Raw genomic sequence first — 22,987 nt, forward strand, 5'->3', positions numbered from 1 at the left:
CCTCCTCGGTGTCCCGAGGGTTATTTAGGGGCCTATAGATGACTCCCAGCACAGTGAGGCTCCCTTCTTATTTCTGACTTCCACCCACACTGACTCAGTGGACACACCCTCTACAACGTCCTCCCTTTCTACAGCCGTGATATTATTCCTGACCAGTAATGTACTCAACACCCTCCCCCTTTCTACCTCCCATCCTATTCCTTTTACAACACCTAAACTCTAGTGCCTGCATCAGCCTATCTCGCCCTTCCTCCAGCCAAATCTCTGCAATGGCCACAGCATCATAGTTCCACATACTGACCCAGCTCTAAGTTCATCTCCTTTATTCCTAATACTCCTTGCATTGAAATAGATGCATTACCCTTCCTCCAACCGACTACATTTCTGCTTCCTCCCCTGCCTGTCCTTCCGCACAAACCCACTACACACTTTCCACTTTCTGCCCTATTCTCTACCTCAAATTCTGGTTCCCACCCCTCTACCAAACTAGATGAAACCCCCCCCCAACAGCCCCAGTGAACTTTCCCAGCAGGATATTGATCCCTCTCCAGTTACAAACCACAATGTTCTGGGAATAGCAGAAATAAATACATTTGGGCAAAAAACTGACATGAACAATAAATGCACATTTAGTTGCAGTTGGTTGCACCTTGGATGATGAAAAGCAAGGACAAGGTTAACTTGGTGGTCTTGATGTAGGGCAAAGGGGGTGGAATGAAGATGACATTGTCTTGGGAAGTGAACTGCAGCACCTGACCTGCTATCTGCCGAGAGACAGGCACATTACTTCTGGGCTTTCTTCCGTGAACATCTGTTACTCTCCCTAGTTCCTAACTCATCCCATCGTAATTAGCTCTTCCCCAATTGAGGAATATTTCACTGACTTTCCAGTTCATCAGAATTCATCGGTGTCTCAAGCTTCCAAAAACTGTCCAGTGGGAGGGAGGTGGCAGACAGAAGAGTAATTGACAAGGCAGATTCAATTTCATGAACACATTGCAAGGTCTGCCCAATACTCACAGCTGAGGTCTTACCTAATGGGGAAAGTTTTTTTCACATGTTTAGCTCTGAGGTTGTTCCCACACTTCGGAGCTCTCCTCCGTCAGAGCGGGGAGGTGGCAATGTTGGCTGCCTCTGGTTAGACCTTGTGCAAGGAACAACGTAACCACAACCACCTCACCAGCCTGCTGTTCAATGGCTTGCAGCCAGACAGCAGAGGGGGGACCTGCAGGGGCAGCAGTAGCAAGAGGGAGCAGCAGAGCAGGCAACACCGGAGAGCAGAGCAGGCAGGCTATCGCAAAGGGGGCAGCTGAAGCAACATGGGGGCGTTGGGAGGGGGGAGATGGGAGCAGAGACAGGAAGAGCAGAGGAGCCCATGACAGCGAGTGGAGAGGCACAGGCCGGTTCTCTTTGACAAGAGAGAGCAGCAGTGACTGGAGTGGCACAGGATTCACATCAGGAGCCGGCAGACATCTGCAGCCTCCTGGGAGAGGACTTGCTGCTTGCTGGACCTCGTGTCCACCCTTCTCAGTCACCACTTCCTTGCCTCCAGATCCTTCCTGGGCTCTGCTGGAGACATACAAGAACACAGGATAAGAACCGGATGGCCCAGGTGCACCACTCAAGAGACCATGGCTTTCATCACCACTGGCCTTTGCTTTCTGATTCCCACGGACATATCTCTGCATTGAGCACAGCCAACAGCTGCTTCAGTAAGGAGGCCAAAGGCTTGACAATGCTAAAGTGGCAAACTGGGCTTGATCTGACCCTCTCTCTGCCTTCTCGTGCAACTCACCCAACACAAGCGCTTTGAGCTATCCGTCATCCTATTCAAGGCTCAGTAGACTTTGGCAGTGAAATATCTGTACAGAGCCATGCAGACATTCACAGGCAACATGAAGCAAAGGCTTTCAATTCAGTTGTGCAGGGCTCACTTGTGTGCGTGATGCCTATCAACTGCTGGGATCACTCTTGCACAAGTTAAGTGAGGTCCACTTTTGCTCATGGCTGCAGTGACCATTCGGATCTAACACCTGGCTCTGGGATTGGGTTCTTCAACACCTGAACTCAGCCATTGCTGAGACGTGCCCTTGCCCCGGTCCCGTCCTCCTGGCCCCAACGCTGTATCGCTGGAATATTAAGTACATATGAGCCCTGTGATGTTAACCCCCACCCTTCCCCAGCCACAACCTCTTCATCCACATCACAGGTTTCCCAGTGACTGCAGACAAAAAAGACCCAATACCCAGCACAGTGAGCAAGGAGGGAGGAGTGGAGTGGGATATGGTGGGAGCAGGAGCACATAAAGGACAGAGAACTGACCTACGACACTTCAATTCAATGCACAGAGAGAAGTGTACAACCAATTCTGGGATGAGATGGAGATCATGGAATGCAGTAGGTTGATGGATACTGTCCGTAGTGTCAACCGACAGTGAACTGATTGAATGAGATGCAGCCTGTGCAGATTTCCGGTCTGTACTAAACCATCCTTTTAACATCGCAGACAGCGCAATGCAGCTACAGTGCCAGTGATTCGAATCCAGTATATTCTCGCCATGTCTGCATGGGTTTTCTCCAAGGGGCCAGTTTGCTCCAACACTTCAAAAGGTACTGGGGGCTTGTAGGTCGATAGGGGGGGGGGGGGTAAATGGGTGGCATGAAGTCGTGGGCCCACATAGTCAGTTTCATTGCTATAAGATTAAATTTAAATTTAACGTTGAAATATCCTTTCACAAATATCCATTCACAAATGGAACACTTCAAGATTGCAAGAGGGGCACAGCTTCACATAATATACATTACACTTCGTATCCACACTGGTTTAAACCGGTTGTGACATGAACCAGAACAGTACAATCCCTCCTTGAACTGGGACAGTTACAGTCCCCACATTAATTGGGGCAATAACAGACCCATATTAACTGGGGCAGTAAAAGTCCCCAAATTAACTGAGGTAATAACAGTTCTCACATTAACTGGGGCAGAAACAGTCCCCACATTAACCTGGGCAGAAACAGTCCCCACATTAACTGGTGCAGTAACAGATCCCACATTATCTGGGGCGGTAAAAGACCCATATTAACTGGGGCAGTAACTGACCCACATTAACTGGGGCCATAACAATCTCCACATTAACTGGGGCAGTAGCAGTCCCCACATTACCTGGGGCAGTAACACATCCCACATTAACTGGGGCAGTTATAGACCCACATTAACTGGGGCAGTTATAGACCCACATTAACTGATGCAGTAATAATCTCCATATTTGGAGAATTGTGTGGAGATTTGTGGAATTGCCTCATTACAGGAAGGATGTTGAGGCTTCAGAGAAGGTGCAGAAGAGATGTATCAGGGTGTAGCCTAGTATTTGCTCAGATACAGTGTGAAATATAAAGTGTTCACAATCACTACTCTGGGGACAAAGTCTTGGAGAACAGTTTCAGCTTTATTTCGAGTCTGCAGTGTCGGGTGTCCCTGGTCTGAAGACACATTGGAGGTTCAGAATCATCACTCCTTTGTACAGTCCCGCGCTCAACATCACCCCACCTTCATTTACCTTCTTCTAATCAGAATCCCAATACATTACAACATTCTCCTTCTTCCTTCCATCAGTCCAGGTATCACTCAGTTCCTCCCTCTTCATACATCGCATGTTATGTTAATTAGTTCATTCTCTCCTTAGGGGCGTCTAAGTTAATATTCATGTCTCTATTAAGCAAGTGCAGTACTAGCTATAGACTACCTTAGGTCACGGTACCAGCCTGAACCAGATCCTTGCATCCTTGGGGCTCGAGATAAGAAGGGGCCCACTAGCTAGTACTGTCTACTCTCAAGCTCTAATCTACATACTTTGCATTCCATCACTTTTCACAGAATGGTGCGAGTTTAATCACTTTTAACCATTTTTCACATACAGGAACACGAAAACACACACACACCACCACCCAGATACTGGAACATGAACATGAACACACACACACACACACACACACACACACACACACACACACACACACACACACACACACACACACACACACACACACACACACACACACACACACACACACACACACACACACACACACACACACCACCACTGTCCTGGATGTATTGTCTGGAGAATTAGAGGCTGAGGGTAGACCTGATAGAAGTCTGTATGATTAAATCAGATCTCTGTTTCCATCATTGAAAAGGATGATAGCTGATTTTAAATTTAGACATGCAGCACTGTTACAGGTTCTTCTGGCCCATGATCCGGTGCCACGCAAATAACCTACAATCCCCGTATATTTTGGAAGATGGAAGAAAACCGGAACTCTTGGAGGAAATCCACGCAACACTGGGAGAACATACAATCTCCTTCCAGGATTCGAACCCGGGTCGATTGCACTGTCAGAGCATTGAGCTAACTGCTACACTAATAGAAGTAATTGACCAAGGAGGCTACAAAGATGAGCACCTTTTCAATGTTGACAAAACCGGATTGTTCACTTATTGCCAATAAAGATCTTTGTCATTTTTCAGGATTATATGTTATATTATATGCACATGTTTGCATAAGAGTTCTAGGTAAAATTAATAAATAATTGTAGGACTGGAGCGTATGACATAAAAGTACATTGAAACACTGCTTGAACAGTGTGGTTTTCCATAACACTGAACGTGTTTGGGAAGTATTGACCGTGTTATACAGAGTATCCTTGTATTCAAGCCCATGAGTCCTAGTAACATTCTGGTGATTTTTTTTCTGCACCCCTTGCCGGGTGACCAGAATTGTGTACAATTCCCCAAGTGTGGTCTTGCCAACATTTTGTACATGTGTAACATATCATCCCAACTCCTGTACTTAATGCTCTGACCAATTAAATCAAGCCTGCCAAATGCCACCTTCACCACCCTGTCTACCTGTGTTGCCAGAGTCAGGCAACTCTGTGCCTGCACTCCAAAGTCTCTCTTTGAGAGGTAATGAACGATGGCTGTGGTGATGGTGACAACGGGAGAGATCAAACTTCAGTTAGATTAAACCTAATTAAGGAAAAGACTAGACATCAGAGTTCACAGTCGTAAATGAGGGCGAGGTCACTTCCTCTCATTTGAAGAACGGTTTTAGTAAGGGAGGAGAGTTATGTTAAAATGGTAGAGTCAGTAAAAGCAATTTTACAGTAAAAGAAATTAGACTTCTCTAATTTCTGTGAGCCCACCCCCACCATACTCTCCTATGTCTCCTTCCTTTCCTCAATCTATCTCTCCCTCTCCCCTTTTCTTTCCGTCTCCTTTGTCCCAGCTCTGCATTCACAGATCCAACATAACCCCCCAACCTGCTGTCCTCTCCCCATTAATTCCTCTTTCCTGGCCTCCTCTGCATATCCAATTCCAGTAAACCCCCGGTGTCTGGCACCCATGGGGATTGGTAGATGTCAGATAAGTACATTTTTTGGTTGCTTCGTGTGTTGCGTGGATTGGCAAATGAACCATGGGGTGGGGGGGGGGGAAATACTTTTGTATTTTTTTCCTAATTATTTTCCGTGATTTTTTTGCCATTTGCTTGAGGCTGCTGGATGCTGTAGTAGCCGTGTAGCGGGCTGAGTGGGTGCCCAGCATGGTATTGCGAATAATTGGTGACCCTGACTGCAAGATTCAGCCGAAGCTTGAATCTCCAGTTCTCATGGACACGACCACAGCAGCAGCAAGTGCCACCACGGCTGCAGTTAATGTGGTGGGACTTCACTTGCCTCCTTTCTGGACCCATCAACCTTGGGTATGGCTTAATCAGGCTGAAACCCAGTTTTGTCTTTGTGGCATAATGGCAGAGGACATGAAATTATGGCACGTAGTAGGTGCATTGGACGCTGCCACAGCAGCTGAAGTAAGCAAATTTATTGCCAATCCCTCGGTGGAGAACCAGATTCCGCCAATTTCTCCTGGACACGCTGGAATTAACTAGACATGAGCGCGGCATGCGACTTTTAAATATGGAGGACCTGGGTGACAGGAATTCATCTGATCTAATGAATGAGATGCCTGCATTAGCAGATGGTCATTCTCATTGTTTACTTTTTGAGACTCTATTCCAAACTCCCAGGTCTTGTCACAATACCAATTGCTATCACGGATTTTCGCCGTCCTCATGACATAGCGCAGGAGGCTGACAAGCTCTGTCATACTCCAATGCAAGAGTCTGCTCACATACAGACTGTTTTCACAGAAGATCCATCCCCCATGTTCTACAAGCCTCCTATATCTGTGATTCAGTCAAAGAAGGATGAACGCACTGATTGGTGGTGAGAATGGTGTTTTTACCATCGTCGTTGGGGAAAAAATGCCCATAAATGTGTCCCGCATTACATAAAAAAGGCAGGAAACAAAAAAGCCAGCTGCCAGTAGTGGCCTCGGTAGCTGGCACAACTTTATCTTCAAGATGATACTGGCAAGTGTAAGTTTCTGGTAGACACGGGCGCTGAGGTCAGTTTGGTCCCGCCAACCTATTTTGAAAAGACACATACGCAACAACACCTGGCTCTTCAAGCAGCAAATGAGACTACAATTCCCTGCTTCGGCACACGACGGGTCACGTTTGGGATAGAAGGTATGACATTCCATTGGAATTGCATATTGGCTTACGTTGCACAGCCCATTTTGGGTGCAGATTTTTTAAGATCCCATGACTTGCTGGTCAACATGAAGCAGAGGAAATTAGTTAATGCCCCCACTTTTCCTTGGTATGCAGTAAAGGGACAGTTTCCCAGTTTGGGATACATACCCTGCACAAAGATGCCCTGCTCGGAGAATTTCCCGGTATTCCGTCTCCTAATTTCAATGCCTCCAAATAGCCCATGGTGTGTCCCATTACACAGACACTTCAGGCCTGCCGATTTATGCCAGGGCTCGTCGTCTTCCATCTGAGAAACTATGGCAGGCAAGGGCAGAGTTTACTGCAATGGAGGAATTAGGTATCATTCAGCACTCCAACAGTCCTTGGGGATCACCGTTACACGATACCCAAGAAAAACAGGTGGATGGAGACCCTGCGGCGATTACCGTAGGCTCAATGATATAACTACACTCGACAGATACTCGATCCCTCATATACAAGATTTCGCTGCCCATCTGCAGAATTTCTGTGTTTTCTCCAAAGTTGATCTTGTCAAGAGATATCATCAGATCCCGGTCTACAAGGATGACATTATTACCCCTTTCGGGCTTTTTGAATTTCTTAAGGATACCATTTGGGTTGAAGAACGCCACCCAAACTTTCCAGCATCTTATAGACGCTTTGGGTACATCCTCATAGCCAGTCAAACTGAACAGGATCACCAACTGCATTTACGCCGCCTGTTCCAATGGCTGCAGAAATTCGGTTTTACCATCAACCTTGGCAAATGTCAATTTGGCAAGTCCACCGTCGACTTCCTGGCACACAAGATCAGGCCAACAATGTCTTTCCCTTATCCAGCAAGGTAGACACAGTCCGTATTTTTCCAACACCTACCATGGTTCAGGGCCTGCAGAAATTCTTGGGCATAAGAAACTTCCATCACCGGTTCATTCCAGCAGCTGCTGGCATTCTTCGACCACGGTTTCCGATCCTCACCACAAAGCACAGGGACGTTCCCTGGACAACAGGGGCAGAGGTTGGGTTTACGATGCCAAAGGCGCTTTAGCCAACGCAGCAATACTCCCCCATCCTAACCTCGACACTTAGCACTGACGCCTCGAGAACAGGCATGGGAGTGGTTCTTGAGCGGTACATCGATGGCCATTGCCAACCCCTTGCTTTCTTTAGCCGACATCTATGTCCATCGGAGATGAAATATAGTGCATTTGATCGGGAACTGTTAGCATTTTATCTAGCCACACGGGACTTCCGATTTGTTTTGGAGGGTTAGCATTTCACTGTATTTACAGACCACAAGCAGCTCGTGTTTGCCTTCAGCAAAATAATGGACCCATAGTCGACAAGACAGCAACGTCACTAACATGCATTTCCGAATTTACCACCCACGTGCACTATATTTCTGGTAAAGACAATTTCATCACGGATATGCTGTCCAGAATGAATGTATATCATATTCAGGGTGGCATTGATATTCCTGAATTAGCCAGTGTACAGGCAATGGACCTTGATGTTCAGGCATACAGTACGGCCATTACTAACCTGGACATACAGCAGGTGTCACCACAACTGGGTGGCCAACTTTACTTTGTGACATGTCTTTGGGCTACCCTAGACCAGTGATTCCGGTATCTTGCAGGCGATGCTTTTTTGACCAGGTACACAGCTTGTCTCGTCCATCCATCAGAACATCTGTCAAGCTCATGTCAAATAAATATGTATGGCATTGACTGAAAAAAGACGCCGTGCAATGGGCCCGCAGAGGTACCTCCTGCCAGACTTCCAAAATTCAGCGGCACACCAAGGTGCCTCTTCAACCTTTCTCTGCGGTATGAACATGTGCATGTGGACCTAGACGGACAATTGCCAGTATCTCAAAACATGAGATACATCCTAACAGTCGTAGACTGTTTCACGTGCTGACCAGAGGCCATCCCGTTCCCATCCAGTGACACTGAGACATACACCAGAGCATTCATCGTCAATTGGTTCACTAGATTTGGTGTCCTGACGCATATAACTTGAGACTACAGAGCACAATTCATCTCTGCGTTATGGAGTGCCCTTGCGCACTTTTGTGGCACACACCTGCACAACACCACAGTGTACCATCCACAATCCAACGGCCTTGTGAAACTTTCCCACAGACAATTAAAGCCCAGACTTCAGGCCCGACTCACCAGTCCCAATTGGATCGACAAGTTACCATGGAAGATTTGCCTACATCAACCGTGGAGATGGTTTATGGTACAGCCCTTACAGTTCCAGGGGACATTCATTTCACAACCAAATCTGACCTGAAGGTCCTTCAGCAGCTTTGATGTGGTTTCGTAATCAGCAAACCTGTTCCTACCAACTGGCACGGAACCCCTAAACGGCATGTTCCCCCACCGCTCCTGGACGCTGATTTTGTTTTTGTACGCAGACGGATTCCAGGAGCGCTGTTACTATGACTGTATGAGGGCCCTTTCCATGTGATTAAGAAGGCAGGGTTGTGTTTACTTTGGAGATTGGGGGGCGTTCGCAACTGTTTAGTGTGGACAGACTCAAGCCTGCCCATGTGGATCCCACTTCACCCATTCATTACCCCCAGCCCAGGCTGCGAGAGTGTCCACCTAAGGTGCATGCAGCCGGTGTATTGGTTTCTGGCGACGGTTTTGTGGGGGGGGAGTTGGTGTAGCGGCTGTGAAGTGGGCCGAGTGGGCGCACAGTATTGTGAAATGTCGCCGGCGTGGTTCTTCAGCGGGCACGCGGAGCCGTAAGACAGACAGCTGGGTACTCACCCATTTAATGGACCGCACGCGCGAGGTGCTACGTGCTGAGTAACGGCACATTGATTTACTGAGCCTCCTGCTGAAAAGTGCAGGACTTACACTGTGCTTAACTTAAACCTGCCAGTTCCGTGGATCGGCAGCAAACTCATAATGATGTTCCACCCCATCCTGTGGAGCCCGGGACGTGAGGAATATAAAAGAGGCCTGTAAAGTCTAAATAAAACATTCTTGTGTTGACTAACCTGGTGTGTGTGTGTGTATTGCTTTAGTAGCTCTACTGAAGTAGATGCTGTAATGCTTGAATTCCAGATAATAGGGATTTTACTGCAACACTGTTGGCCTGTGCTCCTCCCCCTGACCTTTCTTTTATTCAGACACTTGCCTGCTTTTTTCTTGTACCCTGATGAAGGGCTCTGGCCCGAAATGTCAGTAATGTATCTTTACCTCCTGTGGACACTGGAGACCGGCTGAGTTCCTCCAGCGTTTCTGCATGTTTTTACCACAATCACAGTGTCTGCAGATGCCCGTGTTTCACGGCATTGTAGAATGTTCAGAACAAACTTGCTTCTGATTAAAGGAGAAGCTCTTAACCTCCCTGGGGGGGGGGGGGTGGTGGGTGGGGGAGAGGGGGACACTCCTTTTGCCTCTCTTTCTCTGACTGTAAAGGGCACTGGGCAATGCTAATGGTGAATATTTAGCCCCTTTAACACATGCATCCCACTAAAATTGTCTATTCAGTGTCCTGCGATAGGATTGTGTGAGGGGGTTTGGCTTTTCACACTTGACCACTCCTAACTGGGCCACTGAATGCTTTCACACTTCCAAGGAGCCATCCCTGGGGTTCTACCTTCTACTGTTAACATCCTGACACATCGAGTGATGGTGGACCTGCTTTAAATCCTGATCAATGTATTATGATCTTATATTTGAACAAAATTAATCATGCCTAATTATAACATAATTAAGCTTTATCTACAGCACAGTATGAGTCCTGAAGCCCCTGTTGTTGTTGTGCCAACCTATATAAACCTTTATAAAGGACTGTGGGAAAGTGCAAGCAATAAATAGTGGACAATTTTTAAACAAGGTGGGAAAGTTGGCAGCACTATAGCGCACAATTTATAGAGCATGGGAAGTTGGTAGCATTATCGCATACAATTTAAACAGGGTGGGAAGTTGATAGCACTACCCGTTACAATTTATAAAGACGATGGTAAAAACCAATGGCGGACCTTCCCTCCCAGAATTCCATGCGACAGAGAAAGGGCTGTATGCCCGGCTGCATATATGGAGCAGTAATAGAGGGGTTTCTCTGCTGCAAGGCATTCTGGGAAGTCAGGTCCACCATTGCTTTTTTTTCCCCTATGGTCTTTATAAATTCTGCACGATAGCATTACCAATTTTCTCATGCTGTTTAAAAATTGTCCTCCATTGCTATTTATTTTCTCTCTCTCTCCCCCCCACCCGAGATTTTCCCATGGCCAAGTTTATATTTTCATTTTAATCTTTTCTTCCTGCACTCATGCAAAAATCTTGGGTAATTTCAATCCCAGAATGCAATTACCTGTTTCACACTTGCCTGGTTGCATCTGCAGACTTTGGCTTGAGGCCGTCAATCCCCGGCGTGAGATGACGTCATCTCACGCCGGCGTTGAGCTGATTTTGCTTTCACATTTGCCACTTTAAAGGCCGATTGGTGATCGATTCCTGGGATCACTTGCAAGTGTGAAAGGGGTTAGAGTCTGCCTTACAGCAATTTTGTATAAAATTACATTTCTGTATTGTTACATGACAATAAATTGTATCTGATATGATGTGATGTGTTCCAGAGCAGTATAAAGTAACAATGCTGGCAGTTACTTGAAGCACTGAGAAAAATTTATTGGAATAAAAAAGTGCAACAGTGAAATTGAAGAGGAAATTATGAAGTCAAGGAAGGTGCACAAGAAAGTGCAGTAAAACCCCTGTTATCTGGAATTGAAGTGCAGTAAAACCCTTGTTACTGAAGCAAATTAACAGCCTCAAGAAACCGGCAAAAAAAATTGCAGAAACTAAATATGTAAAAAATACAGAAGTTTAAAATTGGTGCACCTCATCATTCATTTGCGAATCCAAGCAACTGGAAACTTCACTTATCCAGCATCTACCAATCCTGCAAGGTACCGGATACCAGGGGTTTTATGGCATTGGCAAACAAAGACAAGCAAAACCCCAAGATTTCTTATAAATCACCAGAGAAGAGGAATAGAAAGAGAAGAGTGGGGTTGGCTGGAGCTGAAGGGCGGAGGCAACAGGTGTGTGCAAAGTTCTGACTGATTGTGAAAAAGGGATTCAAGATTCTTTTGTTGTCATGTAGAAGAACTGATCGAATGAAACTGCATTTAGTCTGTTATGAGGCAATGAATTGCCATCAGCAAAAATTGCCTGGTACCACATAGAGTCAGGGAAAGAGATGCAAAAGAGAGTCCCTTCAGAGTCGCTGAACATTGGTGGATTTGCCACCTCCCCACAGCCTCTGCAGCCACACATACTCCAGTTCTATTCATTGGTAACCCAAGCTCCAGATCCACACCTCTGATACAATCATGAGACCTTCAGCATCAGAAGCCTCTCGGAAGCCCCTCCTCCCCTCTTTTCCTCCCTGGAGTGTTGGGGACCAGGGATGTCACAGGTGCAGGGGAAACAAGATAGTGTTTGAAATGATATGCTGGTTCTTGAATACTTTCATTGTGGGTGGAAGGCCAGACCAGAATTAGACTCTCAAAGGAAACAATGACAGTGACGAAGGTTCACGTTCTGATTCCATGTGGCTGCAGTCGGAGGAGCAGAAATGGCTGATGTGGTACCAGTTTAAGAAGAGGGAAAGAGATGGAGCAAGTAACTGGGTCAGTCTGGAAGAGGTCAGGAGGAAATTCTGCGACACCATCAACATTTAGAGAAGCACAAATCAGGAAGCGAGCATGAATTTGTTCAGGAGAAGTTGAGTTTTACTGGATGTGTTGATGTTTGAGGGCAGTAGCATGGAATGTCAATCTGGCAGCAGATTTGATTTTAGGAAAGCATTTGAAAAATCCAATTTGGCTGATTGATCAGGAATATAAATTCCCATAGGATTCAAGGGAAAGTGGCATTTGATTACAAGCTAGAAGGGTGTCAGGCAGAGCTGTATGCAGTGAGAGTCAATACCAGGTCACTCGATTAAATCATCTGGTTCATACATCAGGGCCACAATCACAAAATTTGCAAATGAATCCAAGACTGGCAAAGTGACTGATAACAAGGAAGAAAGCGCTTGGATAAAGGAAGATAATGAGAAATTGGTGAAGCGTGCAAAAAAAACATGCAGAGTGGAAATCGCATTGTAGAAATGGGTTACACAGATTCAGTGGACGGAATGGTCTGAGTCTCAACGTGGACAAGACAAAGGAGGTGATTGTGGGCTTCAAGAGGAAGAAGGTCCACTCCCCACTACACATCAATGGCTCTGTCGAAGAGAGAGTGGGCTGCACAAAGGTCCTTGGTGTCTATTTCAAGGCCATCCTATCCGGGACCCTCCTCATCAGTCAGGAAAGGCCAACTGGTCAGGAGGTTGCTGGCTGCATTATGGTATGGTAGCTGCAGAGCAACAGATTGGAGGTCAGCACAGAGAGTAATTAAAACTGCTGAGAACCTCACTGGGGTCTCCCTTCCCTCTATCGATGATATCCACGGGACCCTTAACATCCAGCCAGCAGTATCTTTGAGAACTCCATTCAAGAAAGAGGTACAGGTGCATAAAAACCTGGACTGCCAGGCTGGGAAACAGCTTCTTCCCGCAGACACTGAGACGGTTGAACATTATTTTTATATATATTTATTTTGGATCTATGTCATTTGTGTGTAGGGCGTACTGTGTGTCTGTGTGTGTGCGCACTATGGTGCAGAGATAGCTGTTTCATCGGGTTGTGTATGAACTACCAAGCCAGAGAAAAGGGAAAAACCAGAACCAGGGGTCACAGTTTAAGAATAAAGGGGAAGTTTATTAGGACTGAGATGAGGAAAAATTTATTCTCTCAGAGGGTGGTGGATCTGTGGAATTCTTTGCCACAGGAAGTTGTTGAGGCCGGTTCCTTGCCAATATTCAAGAGTAGGTTAGATTTGGTCCTTGTGGCTAAGGGGATCAAGGAGTATGGGGAGAAGGCAGGAACCGGGTATGGATCATCCATGATCATATTGAATGGCGGTGTAGGCTTGAAGGGCCAAATGGCCTACTCCTGCACCTATGTTTTTATGTTTCTATAAATTGATTGAGATGCACTACTCGATACAGTACTCACATTCATTAGCTGAGGCGCTAAAGGTAAAAGCAGGGAGGTCACATTAGATCATATAGAACATCTGGATGAGAACAAGCAGTGAAGAGAATACCATCTGGACTACAGCCGGAGTTGTGTAGACAGTTCTGGTCACCACATTACATGAAAGGTTTGGCAGTGCTAGAGAAGGGGACTTAAGGGAATGTTACCAGGGCTGGAGAAGGGGAGTTAAGGGAACGACCAGGGCTGGAGAAGGGGACTTAAGGGAATGTTACCAGGTCTGGAGAAGGGGATTTAAGGGAATGTTACCAGGGCTGGAGAAGGGGAGTTAAGGAAACGTTACCAGGGCTGGAGAAGGGGATTTAAGGGAATGTTACCAGGGCTGGAGAAGGAGACTTAAGGGGACATTACCAGGGCTGGAGAAGGTGATTTAAGGGAACGTTACCAGGGCTGGAGAAGGGGAGTTAAGGGAATGATACCAGGGCTGGAGAAGGTGATTTAAGGAAACATTACCAGGGCTGGAGAAGGTGATTTAAAGGAACGTTACCAGGGCTGGAGAAGGGGAGTTCAGGGAATGTTACCAGGGCTGGAGAAGGGGAGTTCAGGGAACGTTTCCAGGGCTGGAGAAGGGGACTTAAGGGAATGTTACCAAGGCTGGAGAAGGGGATTTAAGGGAACGTTACCAGTGCTGGAGAAGGGGAGTTAAGGGAATGTTATCAGGGCTGGAGAAGGGGACAAGGGAATGTTACCAAGGCTGGAGAAGTGTAGTCATGTTGGGAATAACTCTAGAAAAAGGAGGTGGAGGGGAAATTTAGCTGAGGTGCATCCAAATATTGGTTAAGCAGGTAGGATTTGCTTCCCCTGGCAGAGGAACATTTGTTTGATTTTAACTGAGAGCAGGATGGGTGGGGAGTTGAGGAGAAAACCTTTCACTCAATGAGTAGGAGGTATCAGGATCTCATTATCTGAAAGGATGACTGGGGCAGAAATCCCATCATGTTGAAGGTGCCTCATGACCAGGAAAGTGACATCAACCTGCCCACTATTGACCAACGGGAGTGAATGGCTTGTGTTTCCATGCCTGTACAGTTCATCGAGCTGACGTGGTCATGGTTGGAATGAGATGTTATTGTATCTCAGTTTTATTGCTACGTACAGCTCCCATCACTGCCTGCTCCCTGTGCGGAGTGGTTAGGTGATTCTAGATCCATCCTTCTTGGCATGATTCTATTTATTACTCGCCAGATACTCAGGTTTAAATCAGCGCTATCTGTAAGGATTCTATACATTCTTCTTGTGTATATGTGGGTTTCCTCCAGGGGCTCTGGTTTTCCTCCACCCTCCAAAACGTAATGGCTGGGATTTACTTCTATCATGTTGTAAATCTACTAAAAATGATCACCGACAGACCCACCTGTGACTGAGAGTCTGGCGAGGAAACGGATAAATACTTTATTCCCCTTCACTGGCCAGCACAGGTGTGTCTCCCATCCGTAGCTTCTTGCGATGGCCATTGAGGATGAGGGAGGCGGGGGGAGGTTTAGATGAGGTACCGCTATTTTAACTACTCACTGCTGCATCTCCAAAGACAGTTATAAAAGTGAAGACTTGTTCTTTTGATAAAATGAATATAAGTTACAATCAATCATTGTTTTTTAGCAATAAAGATGAACACAGGCATTGTGGTTTTTTTCAGAGATGAATTCGGATCGGTCATGATGTTACCAGAGTGCAGTGAAATGGAGACTCTGATTCCAAAGGGGAACACAAGGGAGTTTACATCTACAATGTATTCCCTACTTCAATCAGGAACTTCCAAGTGGGAGTTATACAAATCAAAACAAAGATGGGAATCAGACTTGAATATTAGTATTGGTGATTAGGACTGGTCCGATTTATGTCAGGACTGCATGACCAATACAATAAATGTAAGATCTAGACTGATGCAATATAACATCTTGCAACTGCTATATCTTACCCCACAGAAGATGCATTAATTAAATTCCAATACATTGAATATATGTTTTAGATGTGGTGAAGAAATGGGAACCTTTTTACATTCAACCTGGTCATGGTCTAAAGTGAAACCTTTTTGGGAAAATTCAAGAATTATATTATTGGGAAATAAGTCCAGAATCGTTTCTCTTAGGAAATATTGTGGATATAACACCTAAAATGAGGCTGTCTAAGTACCAACTAGAATTTCTTAAAGTTGCGCTGGTGGTGGCCAGGAAATGTATTGCCTGATGGAATAAGGAGATTCAGGGTTGTGTTCCCCTGGAGAAAATCACTTACAGTTGAAGGAAGAAGATCAACATGTTTTTGCAGGTTTTGCAGCCGTATTTGCAGAAGGCAGGGTTGAATATTTAAGGATACATATTTTGTTCCCGAGTTCTACGCCCTTGTTCTTTCCCCTATTTGAGATCTAGGTAAGAAAAGAAATGAAATCCTCTGAAGGGGACCCCGCCTCCTGACAGTTTCTTCTTCTTTTCCGCTTTTCTATTTCTTTTTCTCTTTCTATTTTCTTTCTTTCTATCTTTCCATTTTGGGGGGTTTTGATTAGGGGAGGGGGGAACGTGGCTGTTTGGAGATATGGCCAACTCGTACCAATGATTTTTTTTCATTTCAATTAATGTACTTACTTAATTGTTATTTCTTGATACATGTTTGACCACAACATTAAATATTAAAAAAAAAGACCTTGTGCTGCTAATCAACAAGTTTGGAGTCTTCGACTTGAAGTGTTAACTCTATTTCTTCTTCTATCAAGGCAGCCTGACCTGCTGAGAATTTGCTGCATTTAACTTTGGAATCTTTGTAGTAGACATTTTTGGTCCTCTAACATTTGAAATCAGACAGCGTGTCTACCTCACACAAACCACTCTCTCCTTCATCAACTCTGTCCACTCACCCCTCCCTAAACCTCAGAAGGCTGCTAAATATCAAAGGGTCCCTCCCACCACAGTCACACTCTCTTCTCCTGCACCCCCCCCCCCACTCTCCCCACCAAATCCACTGAATGGAAGATACATGAACTTGAAAATACATTTCTTTATTGACCAGTGGCCACCCATTTCAATTGCCCATCCCATTCCCTTGCTGATGTCACATCTCTGTCCATGATCTCATGCCCTGCCAGATTGAGACCACCTGCAAATTGGAGGAACAACACCTCATCTTTCATCTGGACACCCTCCAACCAGATGGCACTACCATCAACCTCCATTTCCTGTTAAACACCTTCCCCTCCTCGCTCTGTGGCCTTTACCTCAGCTCTCTCTCCCTTTTCCCTCTGTCCCTTTCACAGAGCCAAAATCAGTTCTCACCTTTCTTCTTATCATACCCAATTAATGTCTTTTGTTGCCTGGACTCTTCCCCCTGCCAGTCTTCAGTTTTTATTCTGACGCCTTCCCGTTCTTTGCTTATTCCTTGAAGAAGGGCTCAGGCCCGAAATGCCGGTGTGTTTTTACTGCTATCACAGTGTCTGCAGACTTTCATGTTTTATAACCTCCAGATTCAGCAGTTCTTCCCTGCTGTTCTCAGGCCTAGAGATCTCTCACGGATTTGTTTGACTTGTACTTCTCTCTAGCCTGTTAATAGTGTATCTTAACACTATTCCCTATACTGGAAATTATTTGCCTATAGCACCATCTACTGCATGAGCTGACTTGCCTGGAGAGCACACAACTTCTTACTGTATCTTGGTGCATGTGAAAATAAGCAATTCATTTCATGCACATCATTAATACAGAACCTCGCCATTACTTCTTCCACTGAGGCAGGTCGTTTACCTTCTGTCATTGTCTGGAAGTACATCTTCCCACTGTACTGGCCAAACCCAGCCACAGTCCGTGCCCGCACTTGGAACACATAGATGGTGCCGGCACGAAGGTTGCCGATGGTGGCTGCGTTTGTCTGGCTCTTCACTGTTGAGGAGTTGTACTCGGTTTGATCCTGCACAAAGAAGATACCTCTGTCAGCTTGCAGAAGGCAGGGTTTAATCTGCACAACACATTGTGTGGGACGGGAACTGCTCCAGCCAAAATGACAAGAAACCGTAGAGAGTTGTTTATGCAGCTCAGTCCACCACACACCCTGCTCCCCTCCACTGACTCCATTAATAATTCCCTCTCCCTTGAAAAAGCAGTCAAATTTGAAAGACTGATCCCACTTCAAATTTATTCACAGCACGACAGAAACCGTCCATTCAAACCCATGATGCCCAATTTCATCAAAGTTAATCTACAACCCCGTACATTTTAGAGGGTGGGAAGTGGCTGGAGCACCTGGGAAAACCCACAGACAAGGGCAAGAACGTACAAACTCCTTACAGACAGCACCAGAAAGCTTCCACCCATCTGGAAGAAGGTTCACAAATGTGAGATCACACACTAGCAGATTCAAGGCCAGTTCTGTTCCCACCATTATCAAATTCTTGAATGAACCTCACCCCCCCATCGCTCTGTACTGACCAATCACTCTGTAACTCTGCCCTCTATAACTGATGCATCATCAAGAGCACAGGCTGTGTTTCTGGAATTGTCAAAGAATGCCCTCCAAATGATCCTTGTTTTGTCTTTCCGATACCAGGATAGATGAGAGTGCCCATCAATCTCTGGAAGATTAACAGAGATGATGCAATCTGTTGAATACCCCTTTGAACTTCAATCTACCTTGACGTGCAGGTGGCTGTTGTGTCACCGTAGATGAAGAGCGCCCCTCCTGGCTGAACAAACAAATCATCAGGAGTCTTTGCTTCTCTGCTCATTGTTATCTCTTCTGACTTCAAGATTCAATATTCTTTTATTGTCACATAATAAAACAGATGTAATATTACACAAAATTGCATTTTGTGTGTTGTAAAGCAGACGAAGATTCACAGTTAGCATTGCCCAGCTCCCTTTATACTTAGAGAAAGGGAAGCAAAAGAGACCAATCCCAGTAAATGCATTTTTGGCGCTGCTGATCTTACATTTTTAGGACACAGAGTTACTCAACATGATATTCTGCCTGATGAATTGAAAGTGCGAGAGATTAGAGAATTTCCTAAACCCCGCCACGTTTGACCAATTGCGACGTTTTTCCGGCATGGTCGATTTTTATCACCGATTCCTGCCGAATGTTGCAGGATCTGTGATAAGAAAGAGAAAGGCTTTTGATGCATAAGCATCGTGGCATTCACATTAACAGCAGGTGATGATTCTACGTGGAGCAAACATTTGCTCATGGTCCTCCTTGGTGTCTGTACTGCTCTTAAGCTAGATTGTAGATGATCGGTGGCAGAGCTAGTTTATGGCACGACGTTACCCTTACTGAACTACTAAAAGGAACCATGTCCAAAGGCCATTCCATTTCCAAGGTGGGAGCATTTTACCTGGCCTCATGTTAAATGAGATGTTGGATTATGGGCGTGGAGCTGCCTGACATGTCAACGCTCGAAAGTCTCCAGACACACGAAATCCAAGCTGGGGGATTTTGTTGTTCCGGATTCCCGTTTCCAGCATGTGCACCGAGATTTGGTGAGCCTGCTTCCGCCATCTCGGGGATATACTTATCTGTTAAGACCGGACTACCAGGTGGCAGGAGGCCATTCCTATCACTGACATCTCTGCAGAGATGGTTGCTAGGGCTTTCATGGAACATTGGATTCCATCTTTCAGGGTTCTGGTCACTATTACAATGGATCAAGTGTCTCAGTTCGAGTTGGCGTTGTTCTGAGCTCTCACTGATCTTTTGGGCACTACCCATATTCGCACTATGGCTTACCATCCGCAGGACAACGCCTTACCATCCGCAGGACAACAAGTAAAGGCAGCATTAAGAGCAGGTGGTGATGATTCTATGTGGAGCAAACATTTGCCCATGGTTCTCCTTGGTGTTCGTATTGCTCTTAAGGCAGATTGTCGATGATTGGTGGCAGAGCTAGTTTATGGCACTAAGTTAACCTTGCCAGGTGAGTTTGGGAACCCAAATCCAAGCTCTATGATCCGGTTAGTTATGTCGATCATCTTCGGGAAACTACTCCTACGTGGCACGTGTCACCTGCAGTACATGTGCTGAATGATTTACCACATTGTTCTCATGTGTTCCTCTGCCATGATGCTGTTTGCAAACCTCTTCAACCTGTTTATGATAATCATTTTCAGGTCTTACGACGCCACCTGAATACTTTCATTAGCGATAGGAATGAAAGGGCTGACGTGGTTTCCATCCACAGGTTGATGTTGGCGTACGTCACCGGTCCATGCTCTGCATCAGAGCCAGAGGACCAGTTACACCCTTGCCAGTTGGATCGTGCATCACCTGTTTTGCACTATCGTACGAAGTTGGGCCGAACTGTCAGCCCTCTGGATCGTTACGTAGCAGGACAGTTCCAATCAGTCCCCTCCTTGCATGTCTTGGAGTCACCTACTTATCTTTGTTGGGAGCTGCGCCGGCTGCCTCTGATGACGTAAACGATACGACGCGCGGGGATAATAGCATGCATGAACGGGTGTATTAAGCGTCGGTATACGGGAGATGAATCTCAGATGCAGGAGGAGGAGGAGGAGGAGAATGAGAGTGTCAGGATCACCGTGTGGCAGTGAGGCAATGAGAAGGTCAGGTGGTGTTTGGGGAGTGGAAGATTGCATCATTGCGTCTAGTGATTAATAAAAGAAAGTCGACTTCATGGTGTGCTGGAAGAAATGAGTGAGTGTATTCTTTATTTGTTTGTAAGCTGTGGTAAATCAGTGGCGCTACAATATTTACAGGGAATGGTGTTTAGACAGGCCTCAGAGAATCATCAAGGACCTTACCATCCAGACGATAATATCTTTGAGAGACAAACTTCGAAGACGAGGTACAGGAGCATAGAAACCAGGACTGGCAGACAGTTCAACAACCCTGGCATCCTGTATATTAATTTTCGATCGGTATGTATCTAAGTCCGTTGTGTATAGAGTGCACTAGGGTCTGGAGATGTGCTGTTTCGTCACGTTGTTTATGTATATGTACAATCAGATGACAATAAACTTTAACGTATACTGTAGCAACATTGACAATCTCTTTGTTTCAATTTAATACTAATTTGTGGGCTTTTGACCATCTGCACCATGCACCTTGATCTTCACATTATACATGAACACAATAACTGCCAATATTCTTCCTAAAAGGCTTCATTCCACTGTGTTCCTGCTTTGTTTTCAAACAAACTGTTGGACCTCCAGATGTACCATCAGTCTATGTGTCTGCACTCAGTGTAGATGCTGCTATAACGTAATGTCACCCACATTGGAGATTCTTCTCTTTCCTGAAGATGTTGTGGCACCCAACCACCACAATGCATGAACCCAGAGCCTTCGCTTGGGCGCTGTGCTTAAACAAGAAGTCTACAGATGCTGGAGAACTAGAAGAACGCACAAAATAAAGCAACAAGTTTGGTGTAGTGGTTACAGTGCCAGCGATCGGGACTGGGGTTCGAATCCCACACCGTCTGTACGGAGTTTGTATGCTCTCCCTGTGCCTGCGTGGGTTTTCCCCAGGAGCTCTGGTTTCCTCCCAATGTTCGAAACGAACTGGAGATGTAGGTTAATTAGGTGTAAATTGGGCAGCACGGACTCGCGAGCTAAATGGCCTGTTACCATGCTGTAGGGCTAAATTTGAAATATTTAAATTTAAAATGCTGGAGGAACTTAGCGGGTCAGGCAGCAGGCGTGCAGACACCACAGGCAGTGGACGTTTTGGGCCTGAACCCCTAGTCAGGAATGAAGTCTGTTGTGTGGTGTTCCACATCCTGTGCTTGTTTAACCTGGTCTTCGTCACCTGGGTAAAAGTAAATATCTGCTTCCTCTAACTCAATAAGCTTGCTTGGACTTTCCCCCACCATGATCCCCAAAACACTATAGCCCTATGACTCATGGACACCCCCCCCCCACCACTGTATTCACCAATGCCCTTCTGCCTTTGATGGGGCAACTTATATAGTCCTCTCAAAAAATAACATGTCTTAGAATCTCTTAAATGCCCCCAATGTTTCAGCCTCCACCTCCATCTTTGGCAAGGCATTCCAGGCACCCCCACTCTCTGTGTAAAATACCCCTGGCCTCCCCTAAACTTCCCTCCCTTCACTTTGCACAAATCTCCAGCACCTGGAGATCCTGTTAACTTTGGCCTGTTGCTGCAGGAGGTGTTCACCACTCTAACTCTTCAACACACCTTCGTATTGCTGAGAGTAACAAGACCTTTACCAATTGGACAAGGCTGGGACCACCTGGATCACTTCTGGTCCCTGTGATGTTGGTTGTAGTAAAGTTCCATAGATTCACAGTGATCTCCATGGAACAATTGAAGGGAATAACATGCCGCAAGAGGTCATTGTGACCTCTAATGTGTGATGGGAGAACAAGTGTAAACAAATTGGCCCAATAGCTCAGTCTACAGAGAGCTCCAAACACAGAGAATGAGAAACGTGCAACCCCGGAGAGGGGGGAGGAGTTGGAGAGGGAGACACAAGCACTTTTCTGCAGGGTCCTACTTCCCACTGTTATGGGCCCAGATGACCCCAAAACCCAGCAGTAATAGAAATTCACCAAGACAAATGGTTACTTAATTTTCTTTAAATATAAAAACAGGATCAAACTTTAACTTTTTACTATTAACTTTACCTAACTTCTAATTCTAAGCACACGTGTATGTAATGTGTGTGTAAGTTCAGGAAAGTTCTTTGATTCACAGTCCAATCTCACTCCTCCAAGTTCACTGGCATCAGGCAATTCTTATACTGTGCACAGAATTGAACATTTATGAATTTTTACCAAGGTCTGGTACTCAAAAGTATTTGGTTACTGCTCAGGAAGGTTCTTGTTGGTTTCAGACAGAGATTTGTTGCTCGTTGGACAAACACAAACTGATTCCCTCCGATCAGACACTTGAGTGTCTTGGTGAAGAAACTTGCGCCATCAGGGTTTTCTAAATGATAACCTCTTCTTCTGCAGGTCACCACAGAGTTCCTTTTGTTTCCCTTATTTCAGGTGAAACACTCTAGCCAGCCATTTCCTCTTGTATGGACTGCAAATTTTTTCAACAGGCTGATCTCAGAACTCACAACCCATCTTCAAAATGGGGTTTCAACAAGCTGCCAGCTTGCCATGCTGCAGAAACCAGCTCTCTCTCTCTCTGCTTGCAAAAGCACATGATCTTCTTAGAACAGCAAACTCCATCCAGACAGACTGCGGCATTAGACCCAATCTTCTGATACGTTCATCTGTTGCTTTCAAAACAATAACCATTACTCCACAGCAGGTCCAATTAACACCGAC

The 22,987-nt window shown here is 45.7% G+C and overlaps 1 protein-coding gene across 8 annotated transcripts in view; it reads right to left on the reverse strand.

Moving 5' to 3' along the window:
• LOC138754625 (ephrin type-B receptor 2) overlaps positions 1–22,987 on the reverse strand; it is a 196,389-nt gene that overhangs the window by 42,946 nt on the left and 130,456 nt on the right. For 5 of the 8 annotated variants that reach the window (XM_069919168.1, XM_069919167.1, XM_069919172.1 and 2 more), the window contains one exon: positions 17,480–17,642. In XM_069919168.1, coding sequence (XP_069775269.1) covers positions 17,480–17,642 — 163 coding nt within the window. Of the gene's footprint in view, positions 1–1,034; positions 1,570–17,479; positions 17,643–20,847; positions 21,076–22,987 lie in introns of those variants that run through there. The other 3 variants (XR_011351858.1, XR_011351857.1, XM_069919173.1) reach the window with 3 other exon arrangements.

This window comes from Narcine bancroftii, chromosome 2, assembly GCF_036971445.1.
Source record: "Narcine bancroftii isolate sNarBan1 chromosome 2, sNarBan1.hap1, whole genome shotgun sequence".
NCBI classification, from domain to species: Eukaryota; Metazoa; Chordata; class Chondrichthyes; order Torpediniformes; family Narcinidae; genus Narcine; species Narcine bancroftii.